Source organism: Podarcis raffonei, chromosome 5 (assembly GCF_027172205.1).
Source record: "Podarcis raffonei isolate rPodRaf1 chromosome 5, rPodRaf1.pri, whole genome shotgun sequence".
Taxonomy (NCBI): Eukaryota; Metazoa; Chordata; class Lepidosauria; order Squamata; family Lacertidae; genus Podarcis; species Podarcis raffonei.
In genome coordinates, this window is record NC_070606.1 from 96,258,676 (window position 1) to 96,280,870 (window position 22,195).

General features: G+C 47.0%; 1 protein-coding gene, 2 non-coding genes and 1 pseudogene across 3 annotated transcripts; 1 reads left to right on the forward strand and 3 right to left on the reverse strand.

Annotated features, from left to right (window-relative positions):
* The first annotated feature begins 6,282 nt into the window (after positions 1–6,282).
* Positions 6,283–6,401, forward strand: LOC128415043 (5S ribosomal RNA). The gene has a single exon (XR_008330845.1). It is a non-coding gene; the product is annotated as a 5S ribosomal RNA (ribosomal RNA).
* A 499-nt stretch (positions 6,402–6,900) lies between these two features.
* On the reverse strand, positions 6,901–7,019 carry LOC128415020 (5S ribosomal RNA). The gene has a single exon (XR_008330822.1). It is a non-coding gene; the product is annotated as a 5S ribosomal RNA (ribosomal RNA).
* Positions 7,020–8,323: 1,304 nt separating this feature from the next.
* On the reverse strand, positions 8,324–20,033 carry LOC128414866 (cytochrome P450 2K6-like). Its single transcript, XM_053390781.1, has 5 exons — positions 19,816–20,033; positions 18,756–18,943; positions 16,622–16,763; positions 14,918–14,986; positions 8,324–8,928 (listed from the first exon to the last, which is right to left on the reverse strand). Exons 1-5 carry the CDS (start codon positions 19,838–19,840, stop codon positions 8,819–8,821), a joined length of 534 nt encoding a protein of 177 aa, XP_053246756.1. The 5' UTR covers positions 19,841–20,033; the 3' UTR covers positions 8,324–8,818.
* A 1,002-nt stretch (positions 20,034–21,035) lies between these two features.
* On the reverse strand, positions 21,036–21,144 carry LOC128414951 (uncharacterized; annotated as a pseudogene).
* Between the last annotated feature and the right edge of the window lie 1,051 nt (positions 21,145–22,195).

A 22,195-nucleotide genomic window follows, 5' to 3' on the forward strand; every position in this document is an offset into this window, starting at 1 on the left:
AGCAAGGTCAAATGCTAAGCTCATATGCAGAAAAATACACTTTTAAATCAATATGCAAAGATGTGTCATTCAACATCCACATTTTTCCATTTAAGAATAAATTGCTTGGCAGCATATAGGTTCCCATTACATCTAGGTAGTCTCTGTAAACAATTGTTGCAAGCCTAGTCATTTGCAAATTAAGCCAGCAGTCCTTTCTGAAGCTAGCAATTAGCATATGACTAGGTCCCTGGGTAATGGCGGAGCAGATTCTGAGGCCCCTTGCGTCAGTTTTAGATTCCTCTTGGAAGACGTCATGTTCTTAGAGTCATCGTTAACATCATAAAACAACTTGGGTGTTCTGCTGAATAACAATTAGGTACAATTAGCATTGAACCCAGAGACACTGGCATAACATATAGGAATTACATACTTCCTTTTCAATCATTGTAATCAATGTGCAAGATCTTCTGCAGGATGTGCTCTACTTTTCCAGGCCCATTGCCCAAGGACTGCGTAAGAAAATCATTTGAGCTGTACAGCAAACACAGGTGACCAGGCGAAAGGACAATGCCTTAATTGCATGCTGACATTTTCACATATGCACAGTATTGCTAAATATCGGGGAGATTCCAGCTCTCTCTCCAATTATTCATCCAAACATAAAAAGAGAATGTTTTAGTAAAAGAGACTTAAGGCTCAATTTCATAGTAATTTGTGCAACAAGAGGTAGTGTTGTAAATAAAAAATATACCCTTTTCCCTTATGGGGTATCCAAGAGCCCATATAGAGTCCTTACATAGGTTTCCTATTGGTAGGAGAAAATAACAGAGGCCAACCAGAGAATATTGAGAAGCAAAGCAGCTAGTAAGCTTGATCTTTATTGATCTGTTGCAACAGGGTGCTCCCCTCACACGCAGGAAAGGAGGAGGACCCAGAAAAATGGCATGCAAGGCCTTATAAAGACTTTTGAAATTCCCATCCAGTAGATCAAGACCACCCCCAGAAACATTATGCATACATCACAGAAGGGGTGTAACCTAAGACCACCCCTCAGATACATCCCACCTACATCACAGAAATTTAAATGTTGTTTTTCTCTTGTCCTTGTTTATCTCCTGTCTGGCAGGTTCCTTGATTGGATTTCTTGAGGAGCCTGGCCAGTCTTTTGTAGTGATAAATACTTATTCAAACACAGACATACCCTTAAGACAGGATTTGTGAAGGAAAAGACAATGGGGAGGCTTTTTTCCGGTTTGACCTCGCAGAGAAAACATTTGCTCTGTTTAGGAATCAAAATGATTCCAGGTTGGCCTTCCTGTGCTGATCTATGTATGTGCGGTTTTGAACATTGCCATATATCTAAGACCATAAAATTCCTATCACATTATCCCCCCTTTGGGGCTAGAATTTTTCCTAAAAATTTTGCCCCACAAATAATAACATCGTATGTGGTAAATGGATGGCTTTGTGTAAATATATCATATAAAAATAACACATGTTGTGTTTTGTTACTAAATTACTTGCAGCATTCTAGCTCTTGGGAGAAACATTTTCTCAATAGTGGTCTATGCTTTTCACTTAGCAGGAAGGTCCAGTAATGACTGAAAAATGCAGTTTGCTTTGTCCTCCGCCATTTTTTATGTGTTCTCAGGTGTCAAGCTAGCTCTCCTTTGGTCTCACACTGGCATGGTGCCACAGCAGTGGCAATCCCTGGTGAATCCATTAGGGCTTTCATATTAACCATGTCGCCTGGTACTCACCATAGCTGGCACAGGTTTGGACACGTCATGAGAGAAATGTCTTTGCCTTGGCCTTTCTATGGGATTTTATTATTATAGGCTCTGGTCTTGCACTCATGTAGCTCCTTAGATGAAGGCTCCCTCGCTGTGTAGACAGTTTGCTCTGAGTAACTTCTAGGTTAAATTAGCACAAAGCAAACTGAAAAGTGTATTTCATAAGCATAACCAACTTTGGCATAACTTGTGTTCTAAACAAAATTAAGCAAAATCTGCCCTTTTCCCCTTATGGGGTATCCAAGAGCCCATATAGAGTCCTTACGTAGGTTCCCTATTGGTAGGAGAAAATAACATAGGCCAACCAGAGAATATTGAGAAGCAAATCAGCTAGTAAGCCTGATCTTTATTGAACTGTTGCAACAGGGTGCTCCCCTCACACGCAGGAAAGGAGGAGGAACCCAGAACCAAGGTGTGCCCACCCTTATATAGACATTTTAAATTGCCCGCCCTGAAGTCCAAGACCACCCCCAGAAGCATAATACATACATCACAGAAGGGATGTAGCTCAAGACCACCCCCCAGGCACGTCATACCTACATCACAAAAAGGGCGGTCTATAGCAGAAATCAGAGTGCGTTGTTTATCTCTTGTCATTGTTTATTCCTGTCTGGCAGGTTACCTGTTAATGGTCACTTGATTGGATACCCTGGGGAGCCTGGCCAGTCTTTTGTAATGATAAATACTTAGTTCCTGAGCCAGCTCACAGGCTCACCCTGTTCATACATACCCTTAAGACAGGATTTGTGAAGGAAAAGACAATGGGGAGGCTTTTCCATTTTCCTCTGACTTTGCAAAGAAAACATTTGGTCAGTTTAGGAGCCAAAATGGCTTCATGGCTGTTTTCCTGTGCTGCTTCAGACATGTGCTTGGTTGGTACATTTATGAACATTTAATATATATCTAAGACCTTAAAATTCTTATCACACTTGGCATAACTATGTGAAGCTTCAGGCTGAACTTAACTTAGGTTCAATCCCTGGCATCTCTAGGTAGGGTTGAAAGAGACCCCTGCCTGAAACCTTGGAGAGCAGCTGCCACTTGCTATAGACGATACTGAGATGGATGCAGCAATTGTCTGATTTAGTATATACTAACAGACTGGTTGGATGCAGGGGAATGGCCCGAGGAACCAGCTAGGGAACCCGCAAAGGAAGAAGGCTCAGAGCCAGGGAATTGGTAGTGGGACACCAATGAGAGGTCAGTTGGAGAAGAGGGAGAAAACTGTGAGGAGGATGTTTCAGAAGCTGAAGAGGTAACAGGGCTTAGTGAATAGGGGGCAGTGTGGCAGAGAACAGTCCAGACTCAGAGGCAGAAGCTGAAGCAGAATTGGAGGGAGGCTAAGAGACAGAGATGAGTCTAGCTGGCAAAGAGCCACAGCTGTCTCCCTCTCCTGCTGTGACAAACTCCCCCACCCTTTTCTCCCAAAACCAGGGGAGACATGAAGAGGGTGGAGAAGTTAGCTTCATGCAGGCGCAGTCTCAGATTGCTTGGGGAAAACCCCTGGAGAGGATGGGGGGAAATTAGGCAGCTGGGGGAAGGTGGGGAACTTCAGTCTCCCTTCCTGCTGGAGAAGAGTTGCTGCGCTGTGCAGAGCCTGTTTTAACTAATAAAGAGTTAACTCCAACTTGTTTGGTGTGGTGTCCTAATGTCTCACTCCTGACACAAGCTGGTGATGATCCAAAGTAGCTGCTTTCTCCCCAAACAGCTACACAACCAGGAAAGCATCTCAATCCAGCCTGAGACAGAAACAAAAACTATCATAGTCTTTGCTAGCTATGCTCTCCCCATCCCCTGTATATCTTTCACCTACTCCCACTTTAGATTTTTGAGTCCAAAAAGACTTCCCCCCAAATGGTTGATGCAGATGTTGCACTGAACAACTAAGTCTGCTGGGAAAAGTCTTTTTGGTCTCAGAAATCTCACCAAACTTCCTGTCCAATACAAATTGCAACACCTCCTCTCCTTCACACACACACACACACACACACACACACACACACCTTCTGACTATAAACCAACACCAGCACCCCAATGGGGTGCCCTACTGACAAATTAATGGGCAAGGAAACTGCCCTGTAGGGTTGGCCTGTAAATTTAAATCAGCCACCTCCACCCATATCTACACTATTCTACCCATCCAACACACTCTTCCCTAACCTACAGCCAAATTGTGTACTGTGTACTGTGTCACAAAAGGCTCGCAGACGGCAGTAGAGACGGCAGACAGAAATGTTCATTGTGTGTCTCACACAAGAACAGAAGAGCAACAGGAAACGTAACCCAGATACAACTAAGTCCAGTGCCACCTTGTGGCTAAACTATATAATTATATTATCCACACACTATAGACCTCCTTTTAGCAACTGCACCAGGAGACAAAACTGCCCATAAGGCTAATTCATAAATTAAAATAAGCCGCCGTCTCTCAAATCTAGGTCCATTATACCAACTGGCCACTTACTCCTCCCCGGCCCAGGGCTGACTGTAGCTCTTGCACACTCCAAACCTCCACCTCGCAGCCAGGCCACAGTTTGATTTGCAGGACAAAAAGTCTCAGGTCTTGTGGTCAGCTCAGGTTTTGTGAACTGCTTAGAGGTTTTATTGACAGATAAGCAGTATACAAATAAAATAGGGGCTAGGGAAAGGCCTCCATAGCTCTGTTTCTCAGCAGCCTGCAAACACAGAGGCTGCAAACGCCACCTAGAGGAATGAAGTAAAACATTGTTTTTGATGTATTAAGCACACCTTTCTGAGACAGCCTGCACCATTGATATTTCACATTATGTATGCATGACTTTTTTTAATCTATAAAATAATTTATGCACTGCCATTTATATACTGCGATATCAGAGTGAAGCAGAAAAAACACCCCATTAAAAACAGTACAAACCACTGAAATGTCTAGCCAGTCAAGCAAGCCTCATACAGCTGCAGTGGCATAGCGTGCGTTGCCAGTGCCTGGGGCCATGTGGAGGCAGGGGGTGGGAGGGAGGGAAACAGTCTGAGTACACATGTACATTCATCTGCCTAACAGCATCCATGTCACCCAGGAGATCACAGCCGCAGAAATAAGAAAAGAAGGGTCATTCTGTTGTCCAGGGAGGTCATTTCCTGGATCTCATGGAGAAGCTGTTTCCACAGAGCCCAGTGATGGAAGTGCGCAACTGCATTGAAGCATTGCCAGGTGTCGACATTTTGTGCCCTCTAACAATTTTGCACTGGGGACAACTGCCCCTGTGACCTGCCCCCACATGCAACACCACTGTACAGCTGCACAGAAGGTGATTAAGAAATGCCAGAAAGTCCCAAGTGAGGATGCCTGCCAAATCTCTGTTGGATCTGTAACATCAACAGCACTCTTCCAGATGATCTCAGCAATCGTACTGGACTATAAGGGCTCAGGTGGTCCTTCAGGTATCTCAAGTGGTTTAGGGGTTTGTTTATATTTTTTGAAATAGCGTTGGACCTGTCCTGGTAGCATAAAGGCAGCCATTGCAGATGTTTTAGCAGGGCTGCCTCATGCTGTTGACCATCTGTCCCCATCAGCCGTCTTGCTGGTGCATTTTGTACCAGCTGGAGTTTCTGCCCCAAGGCCAAGGGCAGCCCCACAGAAAGCACATTGCAGTAATCTAGTCTCAAGTTTACAAAAAGGACTACAAAGTGGCCACGTTATCCCAATCCAATTAGTGAAGGTTCAAACATATTGTTTCACAATGCCTTCCTTTCCAAGCCACCCCCAAACGCTGCGGCCACCACCTCCTCCCCCTCAGGGCTGGAAGGGGGGTCACTTTAGGTGTGTCTTGGGCGCTTGAGGGCACCGGCTGCCTCTGCATGAGGCTTGGGTGTCTTCGTGAGAGTGCACTGAGTGTCAGGGAGACAAAGACCCCTGCTCCTGAAGAAACAGAAAGGAGGCCCCACGTAGGATGGAATAATAATAGTATTAATAATTTTATTATTTATATCCTGCCCATCTGGCTGGGTTGCAATGGGACGGGTGTGCCTCTTCAGAGTTTGTGGTCCAGGGTGATGTGTGCTTGAGTTCTAGGCTCCTGCTTTAAGCCACTGGGTGCTTGTGATGCCATTGAATGCAATGAATTGTGGCCGTTGCCTGAGGATTTGTTCTGCAGGAGGAGGGGAGGGACTTTCCCTGCGCTCTTTTAATTTGCTTTCCTTCTGACCTGCCCCTTTCTAACCTGCTTGCACGTGGAAAGCATCCAGGGCCCAAAGTGAGCTACTACGCCGAGAATTGCTAGGCCAAAGGCTGACGGCCGACAAATGTGCTTTCGCCGCTGGAGAGCGCCAGCTGCTAGACATCAAGTGCTCTACAGGAGAGCTGCAAGTGGAATGCATCTGCAGGCTGTTTCGTTGAATTGCATTCAAGGACAGCCACGAATGGACAGGAACCACGCGTGGCGAAAGCTGCGTGGGGAAAGCATCCAGGGCCTCGGGGGAGGCGCTCTCCCTGCGCTCTTGCTTAAAGGCTGGGTTCGGAGGCTGGTACAGCGTCTACGGCCATACTACCCTGAACACGCCCGATCTCGTCTGATCTCAGAAGCTAAGCAGGGTCAGGCCTGGTTAGTACTTGGATGGGAGACCGCCTGGGAATACGGGGTGCCGTAGGCTTTTGCCTCCTTTTGCCCCGCTTTCAACTCTGCCCCTCCATTTGCCGCCCATTTCATGCCAGGCGCTGCTGCCTGCTCTTCCCATCTTTCTTCTAATTTGCTTTTTAAAGGTTAGAAAGGAAAGGCACGACTCCACATGCGGCTTTCACGTTGCATAGTTCCTGTCCATTTGTGGCTGTCTTTGAATACAATTGAACTGAACAGCCTGCAAACGCTTTCCACTTGCAGCTCTCCTTCATGTGCTGCACTTCACGCCCGGCAGTTGCTGCCTCTTGATAGATTTCAGCTGAGCTGTGACTTTAAATGCTTGCATACCTCCCTGAGCGGAGCAGGGGGCGGGGGCAGGGCCTTGCAAAGGAAAAGCAGGTCCGAAAGGTGCGAGTCAGAAGGAAAGAAAATTAGAAGATGGGAAGAGCAGGCAGCAGCGCCTGGCATGAAATGGGCGGCAAGTGGAGGGGCAGAGTTGAAAGCGGGGCCGCTGACCGGCAAAAGGAGGCAAAAGCCTACGGCACCCGGTATTCCCAGGCGGTCTCCCATCCAAGTACTAACCAGGCCTGACCCTGCTTAGCTTCCGAGATCAGACGAGATCGGGCGTGTTCAGGGTAGTATGGCCGTAGACGCTGTACCAGCCTCCGAACCCAGCCTTTAAGCAAGAGCGCAGGGAGAGTCCCTCCCCCTCCTCCTGCAGAACAGATCTTCAGGCAATGGCCACAACTCATTGCATTCAACAGCAGTTAGCCCTTATCTCTCTTTTGTCACAAGCACACGCTTGCACCTGCCTGCCCCTCACAACGTTCTCCCCAATGCAACTAGCCTGCACCAGATTCACTGGCTCACCAGTGGCCACACCCCACGCCACTCAACCTATCTCACATGCTTCTCCCGCCACACCAAAGGTGATCAAGGCGGCGCAGGGCCACCACTCCAACATCAGCCCCGGTCTAATTTATAATGTAAAAATCTGAGGACAAATTGGAATGGATGGGTGAATGAAAAGACAGGGAGCATGTACCAGTGAAGCTACAGAATTCATATTCAGTCCTTTAAAATACTCAGAAGTCATTGAAAAAGATGCTCAAATATACCTTTCCCAAAAGCCAGAAGCTTTTTTGCTGGGCTTGATGGGAGAGGAAACAGCAACGGCAGATCAAAGACTATTTATGTATGCCACAACTGCGGCGAGAACTTTATTAGCCCAAAAGTGGAAGTTACGGGAATTACTAACGATGGAGGAGTAGCAGACGAAGATGATGGACTATGCGGAACTGGCAAAATTGACCTGCAGAGTTTGAAACCAGGACGAACTAAAATTCCAAAGAGACTGGAGCAAATTCATTGACTATATAAATAATAGAAGTTTGAAGACAGTAGCAGGACTGAAATAAATCCTACGACGTGGACTTTATAAAATAAGATTAAACTGTGAGATTAGATTTGAAAAGGGAAAGCTTGTTGGCGGGATGGAGGGAAGTCATAAACTCGGCAGAGCGGTAGGGAATAAGATTGGTAGGCGTATATTGGAAATTATAGTTTATTGTTTAAAGTGAAAGTTTAATAAAAATTATATTAAAAAAATACTCAGAAGCCATGACTGAAAAATGCTTTTGTAAAAATACACTTTATTTTACAGGGCCACGTGCTAAATTTTACACGTGTGCAATTTTTCACATTTGATGAGAAGCGTGTGCATTTTGCCCCTGGGTATCATGAACCAGTCCTGCCAACCTAGCAGTTCGAAAGCATGTCAAAGTGCAAGTAGATAAATAGGTACCACTCCGGCGGGAAGGTAAACAGCGTTTCCGTGCGCTGCTCTGGTTCGCCAGAAGCGGCTTAGTCATGTTGGCCTCATGACCTGGAAGCTGTACGCCGGCTCCCTCGGCCAACTGCAACCCCAGAGTCGGTCATGATGGACCAATGGTCAGGGGTCCCTTTACCTTTTATCATGAACCAGAGTACCGTACATAAAATGTAATGTGACCATCTGCACTCAGGTGCAAATTGATTTCATATTTCTCAGTGCTTTTACTACTCAACAGGCTAATCTGAATGTGGGTGTTAGAACGATGGCATCTGTTCAGATCACTCCTGTTCTCAGATCCTTTCATCCAGTTCTGGCATTTATTTCTACCTGAATTCTCTCCCGAAAAAACGCATGTATTACAGAATCACAGAATTATAGATTTGGAAGGGACCGTGAGGGTCAGCTAGTCCAACTCCCTGCAATGAAGGAATATTTTTGCCCAACATGGGGCTTGAACCCAAGGCCTTGCGGTTAAGAATCACTTGCTCTACGAACTGAGCAGAGCAACGAGGCTATGGAGAAGTAAAGGATAAAGCTTTGCAGTAGGAGATGAAAAATCCCCAGTGAGCAATAAGCCACTCTAAACTCTCCAACCTTGGTCTTCTGTGGGCTACAGCCTAATGAGGAACAGCACAGAGCTTAAATGGGCGGGGATGCACCACAGCAGCTATTACAGGTTCTGTGTTCACTTCCTTCACTTCCTCTGGCAGCCGGAAGGTAAATGCTCTCATAGAATCATAGAATCATAGAGTTGGAAGAGACCACAAGGGCCATTGAGTCCAACCCCCTGCCAAGCAGGAAACACCATCAGAGCACTCCTGACATATGGTTGTCAAGCCTCTGCTTAAAGACCTCCAAAGAAGGAGACTCCACTGTTGTGTATTGAGTCAAAGGATTTTATATCTGTATTATTATTGTCTGTATTTGCATTAGAGTAAAGTAACTGCCTTTTGGTTCCAGAGGGTACAGCTACTATTGGTTCATTTAAGCTGCTGTATTTGGATCCTCTGTCTTATTGGTTTCCTCCAAAAGGCAGGACGGTGATTGCCTGATATTGTTCCCTCCAAAATGTATCCTTTCTAGCTAGTTCCCTGTCCCTATAAATGTAGCTCTCCCCTCCTCAGTTCTCAGTCTTGTTTGCTTTAATAAAGAAGTGTTACTACAGAACTGTCTCCAGCATATTATGTCAAGAGAGCTGAAATCACAAACCCCACGTCACAACAACTGGCGACGAAGGTGGGATCCGGAATGCTGAGGAGCGGTTAAACGCAGCCCTGCCTCAGAGTCCGGATTGTAGCTAAGAACAAGACTCACTGGCCAGCTGAGAAGACGACCCTGCCCACAGGACAATGGCGAGTCCAAGGGTATTGGAGCCCTTCCAGCCATCAGAGCCCCACACGTGGGAAGACTACGTCGAACGCTTCGAGTTCTTCGCAGTGGCTCAAGGGATCACCGATGCCAGCAAAAGAAGGGCCACATTCCTGAGCTACTGTGGGCCTGAGACCTTCAAGCTGGCCAAGGCATTGCTTGCTCCAGCGAAGCTAAGTGAGACACCTCTCGAAGATATTCTTGCCTGCCTGACAAGCCATTTGGCGCCTACTGAGACCAAGATGGCCCGGCGGTTGGAGTTTCATAAGAGGCAGCAGCGTGCTGGGGAGTCTGTATCTGCATTCCTAGCTGAACTGCGGAAGCTCGCTCAGCACTGCGACTTCAAAGATCTGGAAGAGACTCTCCTGGATCGGTTTATCGGTGGTCTGAGCAGCAAGAAAGCCAGAAGACGCATCGTGGCTAAAGAAGAGGTTACCCTTGCTTCAGCCTTGAAGGAGGCCACCGCCACAGAGAATTATGAAAGAGAGGAGCTTGATGCCAGTCGCAAGACCCCTAAGCCACAGATAGAAGTTGCGCATGCCATGGACGAGCTAGAGGCTACTCCGAGCCAAAGCCCAGTCCGTGGGGTCGAGTCAGTGCGTCAGGCCTGCACAGTGCACAAAGAGCACCGAGGCAGGTGCCCTGGTTGTGGCGGAAACCATGAGCGGAAGAGTTGTCGTTTCCGGGATGCTATGTGCCGGACGTGCGGGAAGACAGGTCACATCTCCAGGGTCTGTAGATCGGCGGCGTTGGGAGCGACAGGAGCACCTAGACTGGAGCATCGCAGACCGCCCACGGCAAACCATGTTCTAAAGGACTGCCACTACGTAACGGAGATCAACGGGAGGGTCGTGCAGTTTCCAGCGCAAGGCAAGGCACACGTCAAGGTGAAGATTGAGGGTCAGCTGTGCGACATGGAGGTGGACTCCGGATCTGGATTCACTATCGTGTCGGACCAGACCGCGAGGACATTCTTCCCCAGGGGTAAGTTGCCCCCTCTGGAGCCCTTCCCGGCAACTTTGCAGTCATACTCAGCGGGCCGCATCCATGTCATGGGAATGTGTGCCGTGAGAGTACAGTTCCGGGACAAACAGGCGGTACTCAAACTGGTGATTGCGAAGGGCAGTCGCCCCAGTCTCCTGGGCACTGACTGGTTCCCCGCCCTGGGACTGAGTATATCAGGGCTTAATTCAATCCAAACCTGCCCTGAGATGAGCGAGGCATTATGCAAAGAATTTGCTGGTCTCTTTAATGGGAAACTGGGTTGTTATAAAGGGCCCCCAGTTGACTTCGAATTGGACCCTGGGGTGGCCCCAATCCGACTCAAACCAAGGCGAGTGCCATTTGCACTGCAACCCAAGATCGAAGCAGAGCTGGATAAATTGGTCAAGCAGGGAGTTCTCTCACCCGTGGACTCTGCTAAGTGGGAGACTCCAATCGTCACGCCCCTTAAAGCAAATGGGGAAGTCAGGATCTGTGCAGATTACAAATGTACTATCAATAAGGCACTCAGGGGAAACTCATACCCCATTCCAGTCGTATCACATCTGTTGGCTAAACTGGCTGGGGGCAAGGTGTTCGCCAAAATTGACCTGGCACAAGCTTACCAACAGCTGCCAGTAACCCCACAATCAGCGGAAGCACAGACTATTGTCACACATAAAGGGGCGTTCAGAGTTAACAGATTACAATTTGGAGTTTGTGTGGCCCCAGGGATTTTTCAAGGGCTCATGGAACGCCTGTTAAGAGGTCTGCCGGGGGTCTTGCCATTTTTTGATGACGTTTTGATTGCTGGAAAAGACCCACAGGAACTGGTTGCGCGTGTCCGTGCAGTGTTGCTCAAGTTCAAGGAGGTGGGGTTGCAACTGAAAAAGGAAAAATGCAGTTTTGGGGTGCCAACTCTGGATTTCTTGGGGTTTAAAATTGATGCATTAGGCATCCACCCCACAGATGCTAAGATTAAGGCCATCATCGAGGCACCACGACCACAGAACAAGACGGAGTTGCAGTCATTCCTGGGACTTATTAACTTTTATCATTCGTTCTTACCCCAGAAAGCTTCGGTAGCTGAACCATTACATAGACTGTTGCAGAAAAAGAATGTGTGGCGATGGGGGCAGGGGCAGCAGAAGGCTTTTGACTCCTTGCGAGGAATGCTGAGTAGCAGGAGCGTCCTTGCTCATTATGATGAGTCGAAGCCGCTGGTCCTGGCATGTGATGCCTCTCAATACGGCCTGGGGGCGGTGCTGAGTCATAGGGAACCGGATGGGTCGGAAAAGCCCATCTCTTTCTATTCCCGTACGTTGTCGCCCACGGAGCGCAACTATGCTCAAATTGACAAAGAGGCGCTTGCAATTGTGGCAGGAATCAAAAAGTTCCATGATTATGTGTATGGTCGCCATTTCTCCATTGAAACGGACCACAAACCACTGTTAGGGTTGTTCAACCCAAACAAACAAACGCCACAAATTCTCTCCCCCAGAATGTTGCGTTGGTCTATATTCCTGAACGGGTTCCAGTGCACCTTGACCCATGTGCCGGGGAAACGGTTGTGCCACGCTGATGCGCTGAGTCGATTGCCCCTTCCTGGCGGGAGCAATGAGGATCCTGCTCCAGCGGAGCACATAATGATGCTGGAAACACTTCCGGGGGCTCCTATAACGGCTACTGATATAGCTGAGAAAACGAGGAAAGATGCTGTTCTCTCCCGTGTGCTCACTTGGGTGGGGAGGGGGTGGCCAGATGGTCCGCATGAAGACAAATTCAGGCCTTATGCGACAAGGCAGCACGAGTTGTCCATGCATAAGGGTTGTCTCCTGTGGGGAGATAGGGTGATCATCCCAGCACCACTGAGAAACAGGGTTCTTGAGACGCTTCACATGGGACACCCGGGAATGGTCAGGATGAAGTCGCTAGCCCGATGTTATGTGTGGTGGCCTGGAATGGACCAGAACATAGAACAATGGGTACGAACATGCAAGGCATGCCAAGAGGTGCGGCCAGAAATGGCCAGAGCACCAGTTCACTGGTGGGAGCAGTCCAGATCTCCCTGGAGCCGGCTGCACTTAGATTTTGCTGGGCCATTCCAGGGGAAGGTCTTTTTGGGTATCGTCGATGCATATTCCAAATGGTTAGAAGTGGCGATGGTCCCTAGCATGGCATCAGCTGCGTACTCAAGGTGTTGAGGCAGCTGTTTGCAACCCACGGGTTACCTGAGACCATTGTATCAGATAATGGGGCAGCTTTTGTATCCCAAGAATTCAGGGCATTCTTGGCTGATAACTTCATAAGAGGGGTCACATCCGCGCCCTTTCACCCATCCTCCAATGGGCAGGCTGAGCGCATGGTAAGAACAGCCAAAGAATCCATTGAGCGCTTAATGGAGGGTAACTGGTCAGCTCGCATTGCGCGAATGTTATTTTTGCAGCATGCGACGCCGTGTACTGCGACGGGCAAGTCGCCAGCTGAGCTGCTCTTGGGTAGAAGACTGGTAACGGTGCTGGATTATGTCCACCCGGATAAAATGCCAAACCGTAATTCAAGAGCAACCCCCCAGGCTGAGACTGACACAACAAGGTATCTCGCCCCTGAAGATCTGGTCTGGGTGAGGAACTATTCACGAGGCTCGCGGTGGGTGGCTGGTGTGGTCACCCGGGCTAGTGGACCTGTGTCCTATTATGTGACCTTGGAAAATGGGCAAGTTTGGAAGAGACATATAGATCAGCTGAGGCGCCGGGCGCTCAGCAGGGAGGGGTCAGATAATTCATCCCTGGCTAACGACGCAGAGCTGCAAGACCAGAGTGAAAATGGCCCAGAGGTGCAGTCACCAGGGGCTTCAGCAAATGAACCAGGGTCTGCTAGTCCTCAGGATGACGAGGTACAGGTAGGGGACCCTGCGATGTCTGGGACTCCATCTGTTCCTGATGAAACCCCTATAGCACCCCCCCTACCACAGGTAACATCCAATCCAGAACCGGCAACACCTGTTGTCAGGAGATCAAGTAGAAGTTGTAGGACCCCACAGTACCTGAGAGATTACGTCTGTGGTGCTCACTAGGGGGGGAGGGGTGTTGTGTATTGAGTCAAAGGATTTTATATCTGTATTATTATTGTCTGTATTTGCATTAGAGTAAAGTAACTGCCTTTTGGTTCCAGAGGGTACAGCTACTATTGGTTCATTTAAGCTGCTGTATTTGGATCCTCTGTCTTATTGGTTTCCTCCAAAAGGCAGGACTGTGATTGCCTGATATTGTTCCCTCCAAAATGTATCCTTTCTAGCTAGTTCCCTGTCCCTATAAATGTAGCTCTCCCCTCCTCAGTTCTCAGTCTTGTTTGCTTTAATAAAGAAGTGTTACTACAGAACTGTCTCCAGCATATTATGTCAAGAGAGCTGAAATCCCAAACCCCACGTCACAACATCCACCACACTCCTTGGCAGCAAATTCCACTGTCGAACAGCTCTTACTGTCAGGAAGTTCTTCCTAATGTTTAGGTGGAATCTTCTTTCTTGTAGTTTGGATCCATTGCTCCGTGTCCGCTTCTCTGGAGCAGCAGAAAACAACCTTTCTCCCTCCTCTATGTGACATCCTTTTATATATTTGAACATGGCTATCATATCACCCCTTAGCCTCCTCTTCTCCAGGCTAAACATGCCCAGCTCCCTTAGCCGTTCCTCATAAGGCATCGTTTCCAGGCCTTTGACCATTTTGGTTGCCCTCCTCTGGACACGTTCCAGTTTGTCAGTGTCCTTCTTGAACTGTGGTGCCCAGAACTGGACACAGTACTCCAGGTGAGGTCTGACCAGAGCAGAATACAGTGGCACTATTACTTCCCTTGATCTAGATGCTATACTCCTATTGATGCAGCCCAGAATTGCATTGGCTTTTTTAGCTGCCGCGTCACACTGTTGGCTCATGTCAACTTTGTGGTCAACCAAGACTCCTAGATCCTTTTCACATGTAGTGCTCTCAAGCCAGGTGTCACCCATCTTGTATTTGTGCCTCTCATTTTTTTTGCCCAAGTGCAATACTTTACATTTCTCCCTGTTAAAATTCATCTTGTTTGTTTTGGCCCAGTTCTCTAATCTGTCAAGGTCGTTTTGAAGTGTGATCCTGTCCTCTGGGGTGTTAGCCACCCCTCCCAGTTTGGTGTCATCTGCAAATTTGATCAGGATGCCCTTGAGTCCATCATCCAAGTCGTTGATAAAGATGTTGAATAAGACCGGGCCCAAGACAGAACCCTGTGGCACCCCACTAGTCACTCTTCTCCAGGATGAAGAGGAACCATTGATGAGCACCCTTTGAGTTCGGTCAGTCAGCCAGTTACAAATCCACTGAGTGGTAGCATAGTCACGAGGCTGGTAAACAAAACAAAGAGTTCCACCTGTGCTATGTACTTCCCCAAGCATGCACGGCTTCCTGCAGAAGTAATAAACAGGAGATAATAAGTATCACGTACCTGCATCACTCATTCTCTCAAGCGCCACATAATACTCCATAGTTAAGAGTGCATGGTATACATTTGCATATGGTGCGCAACCAAAGCATCCGAAGAACCTATGCAGAAGGGAAGGGAGATGGTGCACATGTCCACACAATGAGATGGAAGTCAGGACCACAATACCTCAAGGACCGCCTTCCCCATATGAACCAACCCAGGACCTGTGACCATCATCTGAGACTTTTCTTCCGAAAGAGGTCCAGAGGGTGGCAACACTAGAACAAGCCTATTCTGTGGTGGCTCCCTGCTTGTGTAATGCTCTCCCCAGGGAGGCTTGCCTGATGCCTTCCTTACATATCTTTAGGTGCCGCACAAAATATTTCTCTATAACCAGGCCTTTGGCTGATTAAACATTCTATGGCCTTTTAAAGCGGGGTGGGTGGGTGGGTATTGTTTTGTTTGCAATTATGTTGTGCATTTTTGTGTTCTTATAATGTAAACCTCTCTGTGATCCTCAGATGAAGAGTGGTAAACAATGAAAAGAAGAAGAAGTGTGCATATGGTTGACACTCAAGCTGCAATCCTGCACCTCTTTTTTGTGAGCAAGCCTAATTGATGTGGAAAGGGATAGCCTAATTTCTGTTGCCTACACTCTGGTATCCTCTAGGTTAGATTATTGAAACGCATTATACCTGGTGCTGCCTTTGGAGATAGTTCGGAAACTGCAGCTGATACAGAATTCAGAGGCCAGGTAGCTCACCGCGGCAAGACAATTTGAAGATATAGTACTAATCCTGGCCTGACTGCACTGGCTACCAATTCGTTTCTGGACCTAGAAAGCTGTACCACTAATACAGTGGTACCTCAGGTTACAGATGCTTCAGGTTACAGACTCCGCTAACCCAGAAATAGTACCTCGGGTTAAGAACTTTGCTTCAGGATGAGAACAGAAATTGTGCTCCGGCAGTGGGAGGCATCATTAGCTAAAGTGGTGCTTCAAGGTAAGAACAGTTTCAGGTTAAGAACAGACCTCCAGAACAAATTAAGTTCTTAACCTGAGGTACCACTGTACCTCAAAAACTTCCTCTCCCCATATGAACTGACCTGAACCCTGGGATAGTCATCTGAAGCTCTGTTCCATGTTTCCCCCTCCATGGGAGGTCCAGAAGAGGCAACACAAGAATGGGCCTTTTGGGTGGTGACTCCCCACTTGTGGGATTCGCTCCTCAGGGAGGCTCACCTGGCACCACCATTAGATATCTTCAGATGCCAGGCAAAAAGATGTATTTTCTGCTAGGTCTCTGGCCTTTATTTCCACCACTCTGGGGAAGCCTGTACTTAGAAGAGTGTTGCCAAGACTCCTCTGTCGAAATTGCTTGGCACGTAGTGTTGCCTGAACAAAGTTAAAAGGCTTGCATTTGATTGCTTCTTGGTTCCTTACTGGTCCTCTGCTAGCAGGTTCGAAAATTTAAAGGGTTACTTTCAAAAGCCTGTTATGGCTTTTCTGCATTTTCTCAGCTCCTCCTTCAAGATTTTGTCCTCAAAACAAACACTGCTGTTCAATATCGCAGGTCAAGTTTGCAGTTGTGCTTTTTAAAAGTCTGTGCATTTACCTGTCCCAAATGGGAGGAATTCATCTCTCACTATGAATTTCCCATCCTTATCTAGGAAGTGGTTAGGGTTGAACTGGCGAGGTGTCTCCCAAAGCTTGGGATCCAGATTAATAGAGCACAAATCAGGAATCACCAGAGTATTCTGCAAAGAAGAGAAAAGAGACCTTAGCTATACTTCTTAATATCTTGGTCAGACAGGTATAGGTGGAGAACTCCTACATCAGGCTTTCTCAATCTTGGCCCTCCAAATGATTTGGCCTACAACTCCCATGATCCCTAGCTAGCAGGACCAGTGGTCAGGGATGATGGGAATTGTAGTCTCAGAACATCTGGAGGGCTGAGGTTGAGGAAGCTTGTCCTACACCCAGGCCAGCAAATAGCCTGTTAGGACAGTGTCATACCATGGGTTGCCAGTACCCGGGGCCACAAAAAGGCAGGGGGTGGAAGGGTGAATTCAACTGCCTAATGGCATCTGCATCACCCAGGAGATCACAGCCACAGAGATAAGAAAAGAAGAAGCATTCCGTTGGCTGGAGAGGCCACTTCCTAGTTCGCATGGAGAAGCCATTTTCAATAGAGTCCAGCACATGGCTGTATTGAAGCAGCACTGAGTGTTGAAATTTTGCACCCCTAACAATTTTGAGCCCAGGACAACAGTCCCTGTGGCGTGCTCCCATGCTACGACACCGTTCCGGAAGACCCACCGTAACCAACGACACGAGGCCTCTAGGTCCCCTTTAATTTATTTTGGCCAGGCACAGAAAGGAGTGCTGGGCTCAGGCAACTGGATTTGCCAATGCAGGGTTGTTTTAACTTCCTCACAGTGCGGTCAGTGTTGTGGGAAATGACAGCCACCTGCCTCACAGCCGGGTTCACCAGTGTGGCTTCCATTAAAATTTTAAATTTAATTAAAATGATTTCCCCTCCACAATGAAATGTACATGTTCTAACACTCACATATATATAGAAGTTCTGCGATAATGTGGTTAGAGGGATTGAAAGAATTAAATAATAATAATAATATAATAAAATATTAAATAATAACATTATTATTAATTGCGCTGTGGAACGCCCTCCCATCAGATGTCAAGGAAATAAACAAGCATTTGACTTTTAGAAAGCATCTGAAGGCAGCCCTGTATCGGAAAATTTTTAATGTGTGGTGTTTTATGGTGTTCTTAATTTTTTGCTGGGAGCTGCCCGGAGAGGCTGGGGCAACCCAGTCAGATGGGCAGCATATAAATAATAAAATTATTATTATTATTAATTACCAGGTATTCATTTCCAATGGATGCCTTTATTTGGCTGTGTTAAAGATCAGGATAGATAAATGGTCACAAATTTATTAACAGCTACCTGTATAACAATTTGTCGCAACAAGGACCCTGAGAGTGGATGATCAAAACCTTTGAAATAGCAAATACGATAAAACTGATGGATTTCTTCAGAGTAAGAGAAGGAAGCCAACTTCATAATTGTTCCACAGAACAAAGAAATATATTCTTAATGTTGCAATAAAAGCCAAATCAATATTTATACTCCTAGGAATGCTGTAAGTCAAGCAAATTATTATGATTATGATTATTCCCCAGCCACTCTGGGAGGCTCCCAACAGAAGACTAAAAACAGAATAAAACTTCAAACATTAAAAACTTCCCTAAATAGGGCTGTCTTCAGATGTCTTCTAAAAGTCAGATAGTTGTTTATTTCCTTGACACCTGATGGGAGGGTGTTCCACAGGGTGGGTGCCACTACCAAGAAGGCCCTCTGCCTGGTTCCCTCACAGGGAGGGAACCGCCAGAAATCCCTCAGAGATGGACCTCAGTGTCCGGGCTGAACGATGGGGGTGGAGACGCTCCTTCAGGTATACTGGACCGAGGCCATTTAGGGCTTTAAAGGTCAGCACCAACACTTTGAATTGGGCTCAGAAACATTATGGGAGCCAATGTAGGTCTTTAAGGATATATAAATTCAACATTTTCTGTCTGCTCACAAAAGGGCTCTTGCACTAGTGAATGGGAGAGTTTCAATGCCACAGAGGAATCCAACACAACAATTGCGCTAGTCAAAACTTGTTGCCAAACAATCGCTCAACCTGGGAAAGAGAAGGGTGGTGGTAGAAGTTTCTCTGTACCTTTTCAATGAAGTTGCCAAGCACATTCATATCGTCTACACAAACTCTGGGTGCCCCAAATAGTATGATGTTGCTGAAGCGCTGTGTCTCCTTAATCACAGCACTGGTATAGGGCAATCGCTTCCGATCCTCGTAGCAGACCAATTTGGAGGGACTGAGAGCACTTCCTAGCTCCTTCTGGACTTGCTCTGAGGACAGGGGGAAAGGTGTTTAAATTCATAGGTGGGTGAAGGGAAGGTTGTCTTTGGGAAACACTCTTGTCTCAAGTGTCACCAGAGTGCCAGCCACTGCACAGCTGTGAAAGAGAACCCCTTGGCCCCTCCATGGCCCCTTGGCCCTTTATTGCACATTGACGATGATTTGTGCTCACATTGCTATTGGGGCGGTCACACATGATCATGCTTTCTATTATGTTTGTGCCTGCAAATGTTTTGGGGTGGCCGTGCTGCTTCATTTCCAATCAGTACATATCCTCTAACTTCTACCTGAAATCCCATGACTTTCTATATGAAAGACGTGCTTTTCTGCCCTGCTTTTGTTGAGCTGTAGCCCTTCCAGAGTGCCTCAATACAATAGCCTTATTGGGGAAGCATCAGAGAACAAACTGAAGCAGAATCAATCAACCATGCACTCAAATAAGATATAGGGCTTCCCTTAATTACAACCCCAGAATTTTGTTTTAACATCTGGGCCTGCTTAATGTCATTTGGCAACCTAGCTCAGTATTGTCCACCCCGACAACAGCTCTCCAGGGTTTCAGGGATAGCTCAGCTGGTACAGCATAAGACTCTTAATCTCAGGGTTGTGGGTTCAAGCCCCACACTGGGCACAAGATTCCTGCATTGCAGGGAGTTAGACTAGATGACCCTTGCGGTCCCTTCGAGCTCTACAATTCTGATTCTAGACATTCCCAGCCCTAGATAGAGATGCCAAGGACTGAACCTGGGACCTTCCTCATGCAAAGCAGATGCCACCGAGCTACAGCCTTTCCCACTCCCAAGCTGTTCTGTACATAGAATAGAATAAGCATCCTTCACTTGCGCCATACAGCCCCTCTCACCTTGAATATTGGGATGGGCCACCATAAAAAGCAGTGCCCAGGAGAGAATGGCAACAAGAGTGTCTGTGCCTCCAGCAAACAGGTCAAAGATAACCTGTACCAGGTTGTCTTCATCAAACGTAGTTGTGGAGTCAATTTTCTCCTGTGGATTAGAAGCATGACATTTCAACCCAAGGTACTCAAAAGCTTGGCTTTCTCAGTTGCAACCACTGTGTTGCCTTTGCACTGTGTTGCCTTTGCCAAGTCACTTCCTAACTTGCAATAACACTTGGGGTTTTGTGATTTGGCGGCAGCAGCCAGGATGGTGAGGCTGCACCATGAAGCCCCCCTCCTGCCACTGACCTAGGTCAGTGCACCAGTGGGAACACTAGATTCACTCTGTCGCTGGGCCTGTGTATCCCCAACCTCACCTGTGTCCTGCCCCATCCAGATAAACGGCAGCAATTTCAGTGTCAGATCCGCAGCCCTGCCCTTCTGTGCCAGCCATTCCTGTGATTTGGGAGCCGGTTAAGGCAAGGATGAGAAACAAGGCCTAGGGCCACCTTACCTTGTAGACAGCTTAGTGGGGACGACATGCCAGTGGTGGGTGGGGCTGGCAAATGAATGGGTATGTTGATGATGGGACTGTGCGGCTGCAGACAGCAAACAAAAGAATTGCATGACTGTATGCACCACCTGCGTCAAAAACACCTCTCCACACAGAAAAGCAGCATGTCAAGGGAGAAGCCAGACTAAGAACTTTCTCCCTGACAGGCTAGCTTTCTGCAGGTAGAGAATGTTGTTGTTGTTGTTGTTGTTACTACTACTCCTACAAAATGGTACAAAAACAAATCAACATAGTAAGCCATCAGTTGTAAACAAAACAAGTAACAGCCAGTGGAAAGAGTTCATATCCAGAACATCCAATCTTCAGAAACAATGCACAATTTAAATAATCCATTTATCACTAATACTGAACAGTCTGGGAGTGCTGCATCACTCCCAGTTCCGATCCATAATGCCTTAATTGACTTCTATCCAAAATGTGACTTTAAATGCTTGCATACCTCCCTGAGCAGAGCAGGGGGCGGGGGCAGGGCCTTGCAAAGGAAAAGCAGGTCCGAAAGGTGCGAGTCAGAAGGAAAGAAAATTAGAAGATGGAAAGAGCAGGCAGCAGCGCCTGGCATGAAATGGGCGGCAAGTGGAGGGGCAGAGTTGAAAGCGGGGCAAAAGGAGGCAAAAGCCTACGGCACCCGGTATTCCCAGGCGGTCTCCCATCCAAGTACTAACCAGGCCTGACCCTGCTTAGCTTCCGAGATCAGGCGTGTTCAGGGTAGTATAGCCATAGACGCTGTACCAGCCTCCGAACCCAGCCTTTAAGCAAGTGCACAGGGAAAGTCCCTCCCCCTCCTCATGCAGAACAAATCTTCAGGCAATGGCCACAACTCATTGCATTCAATGGCAGTTTTCCCTTCTCTCTCTTTCGTCACAAGCACACACTTGCATTGAAAAAGTATACAATATGTTGTGACATGGGGTTTGTGATTTCAGCTCTCTTGACATAATATGCTGGAGACAGTTCTGTAGTAACACTTCTTTATTAAAGCAAACAAGACTGAGAACTGAGGCGGGGAGAGCTACATTTATAGGGACAGGGAACTAGCTAGAAAGGATACATTTTGGAGGGAACAATATCAGGCAATCACAGTCCTGCCTTTTGGAGGAAACCAATAAGACAGAGGATCCAAATACAGCAGCTTAAATGAACCAATAGTAGCTGTACCCTCTGGAACCAAAAGGCAGTTACTTTACCCTAATGCAAATACAGACAATCATAATACAGATATAAAATCCTTTGACTCAATACACAACACAATACATCTTTTGCAAACAAACAAGCAAAGATTTGTAACACTGCTGCACCAATTCCCCAAAATATTTCAACTTCCAACTTCCTTGATATGGGTCCTTGTTTCCTCAATTCCTTGCCTCTGATATTCCAACAAATTTGATCTGTACTAAATCTTTTTTGTATTCTTTTTACCTTGTTTCAATTTGAGAGTTATTCGAAGCATTCTAAAGCTTTTATATGGGAAGATGGTTCTTTTAGATATTGTCTATACATCTCCCACTCCTCTTTAAACTTTTGGGTCGATCAATCTCTATTTTCCCCCATCATATATGCTAATTCCATGTATTCTAACAGTTTTACTTGCCACTCCTCTTTGGATGGAACTTTATCTCCCTTCCACCCCTTGGCAACCAGCATCCTTGCTGCCGCATATAAAAAGATTATTATTTTCTTTCTTGGGATATCTGGTGCCATTATACCTATGAGGAAGGCTTCTGGTCTTTTGTTAAGTATTATCTTGAACAATTTTATAATTTATTATATATGAGG

Bases quoted from the DNA above. Each gene is read 5' to 3' on its own strand.
- LOC128414866 (XM_053390781.1), bottom strand. From the start codon at position 19,840: ATGGTGGCCCATCCCAATATTCAAG. The intron at 16,764-18,755 runs GTACAGAGAAAC...TCTTCTTTGCAG, and splicing joins TTGGCAACTTCATTGAAAAG to AATACTCTGGTGATTCCTGA. The intron at 14,987-16,621 runs GTAAATGCACAG...TTACTTCTGCAG, and splicing joins ATTCCTCCCATTTGGGACAG to GAAGCCGTGCATGCTTGGGG.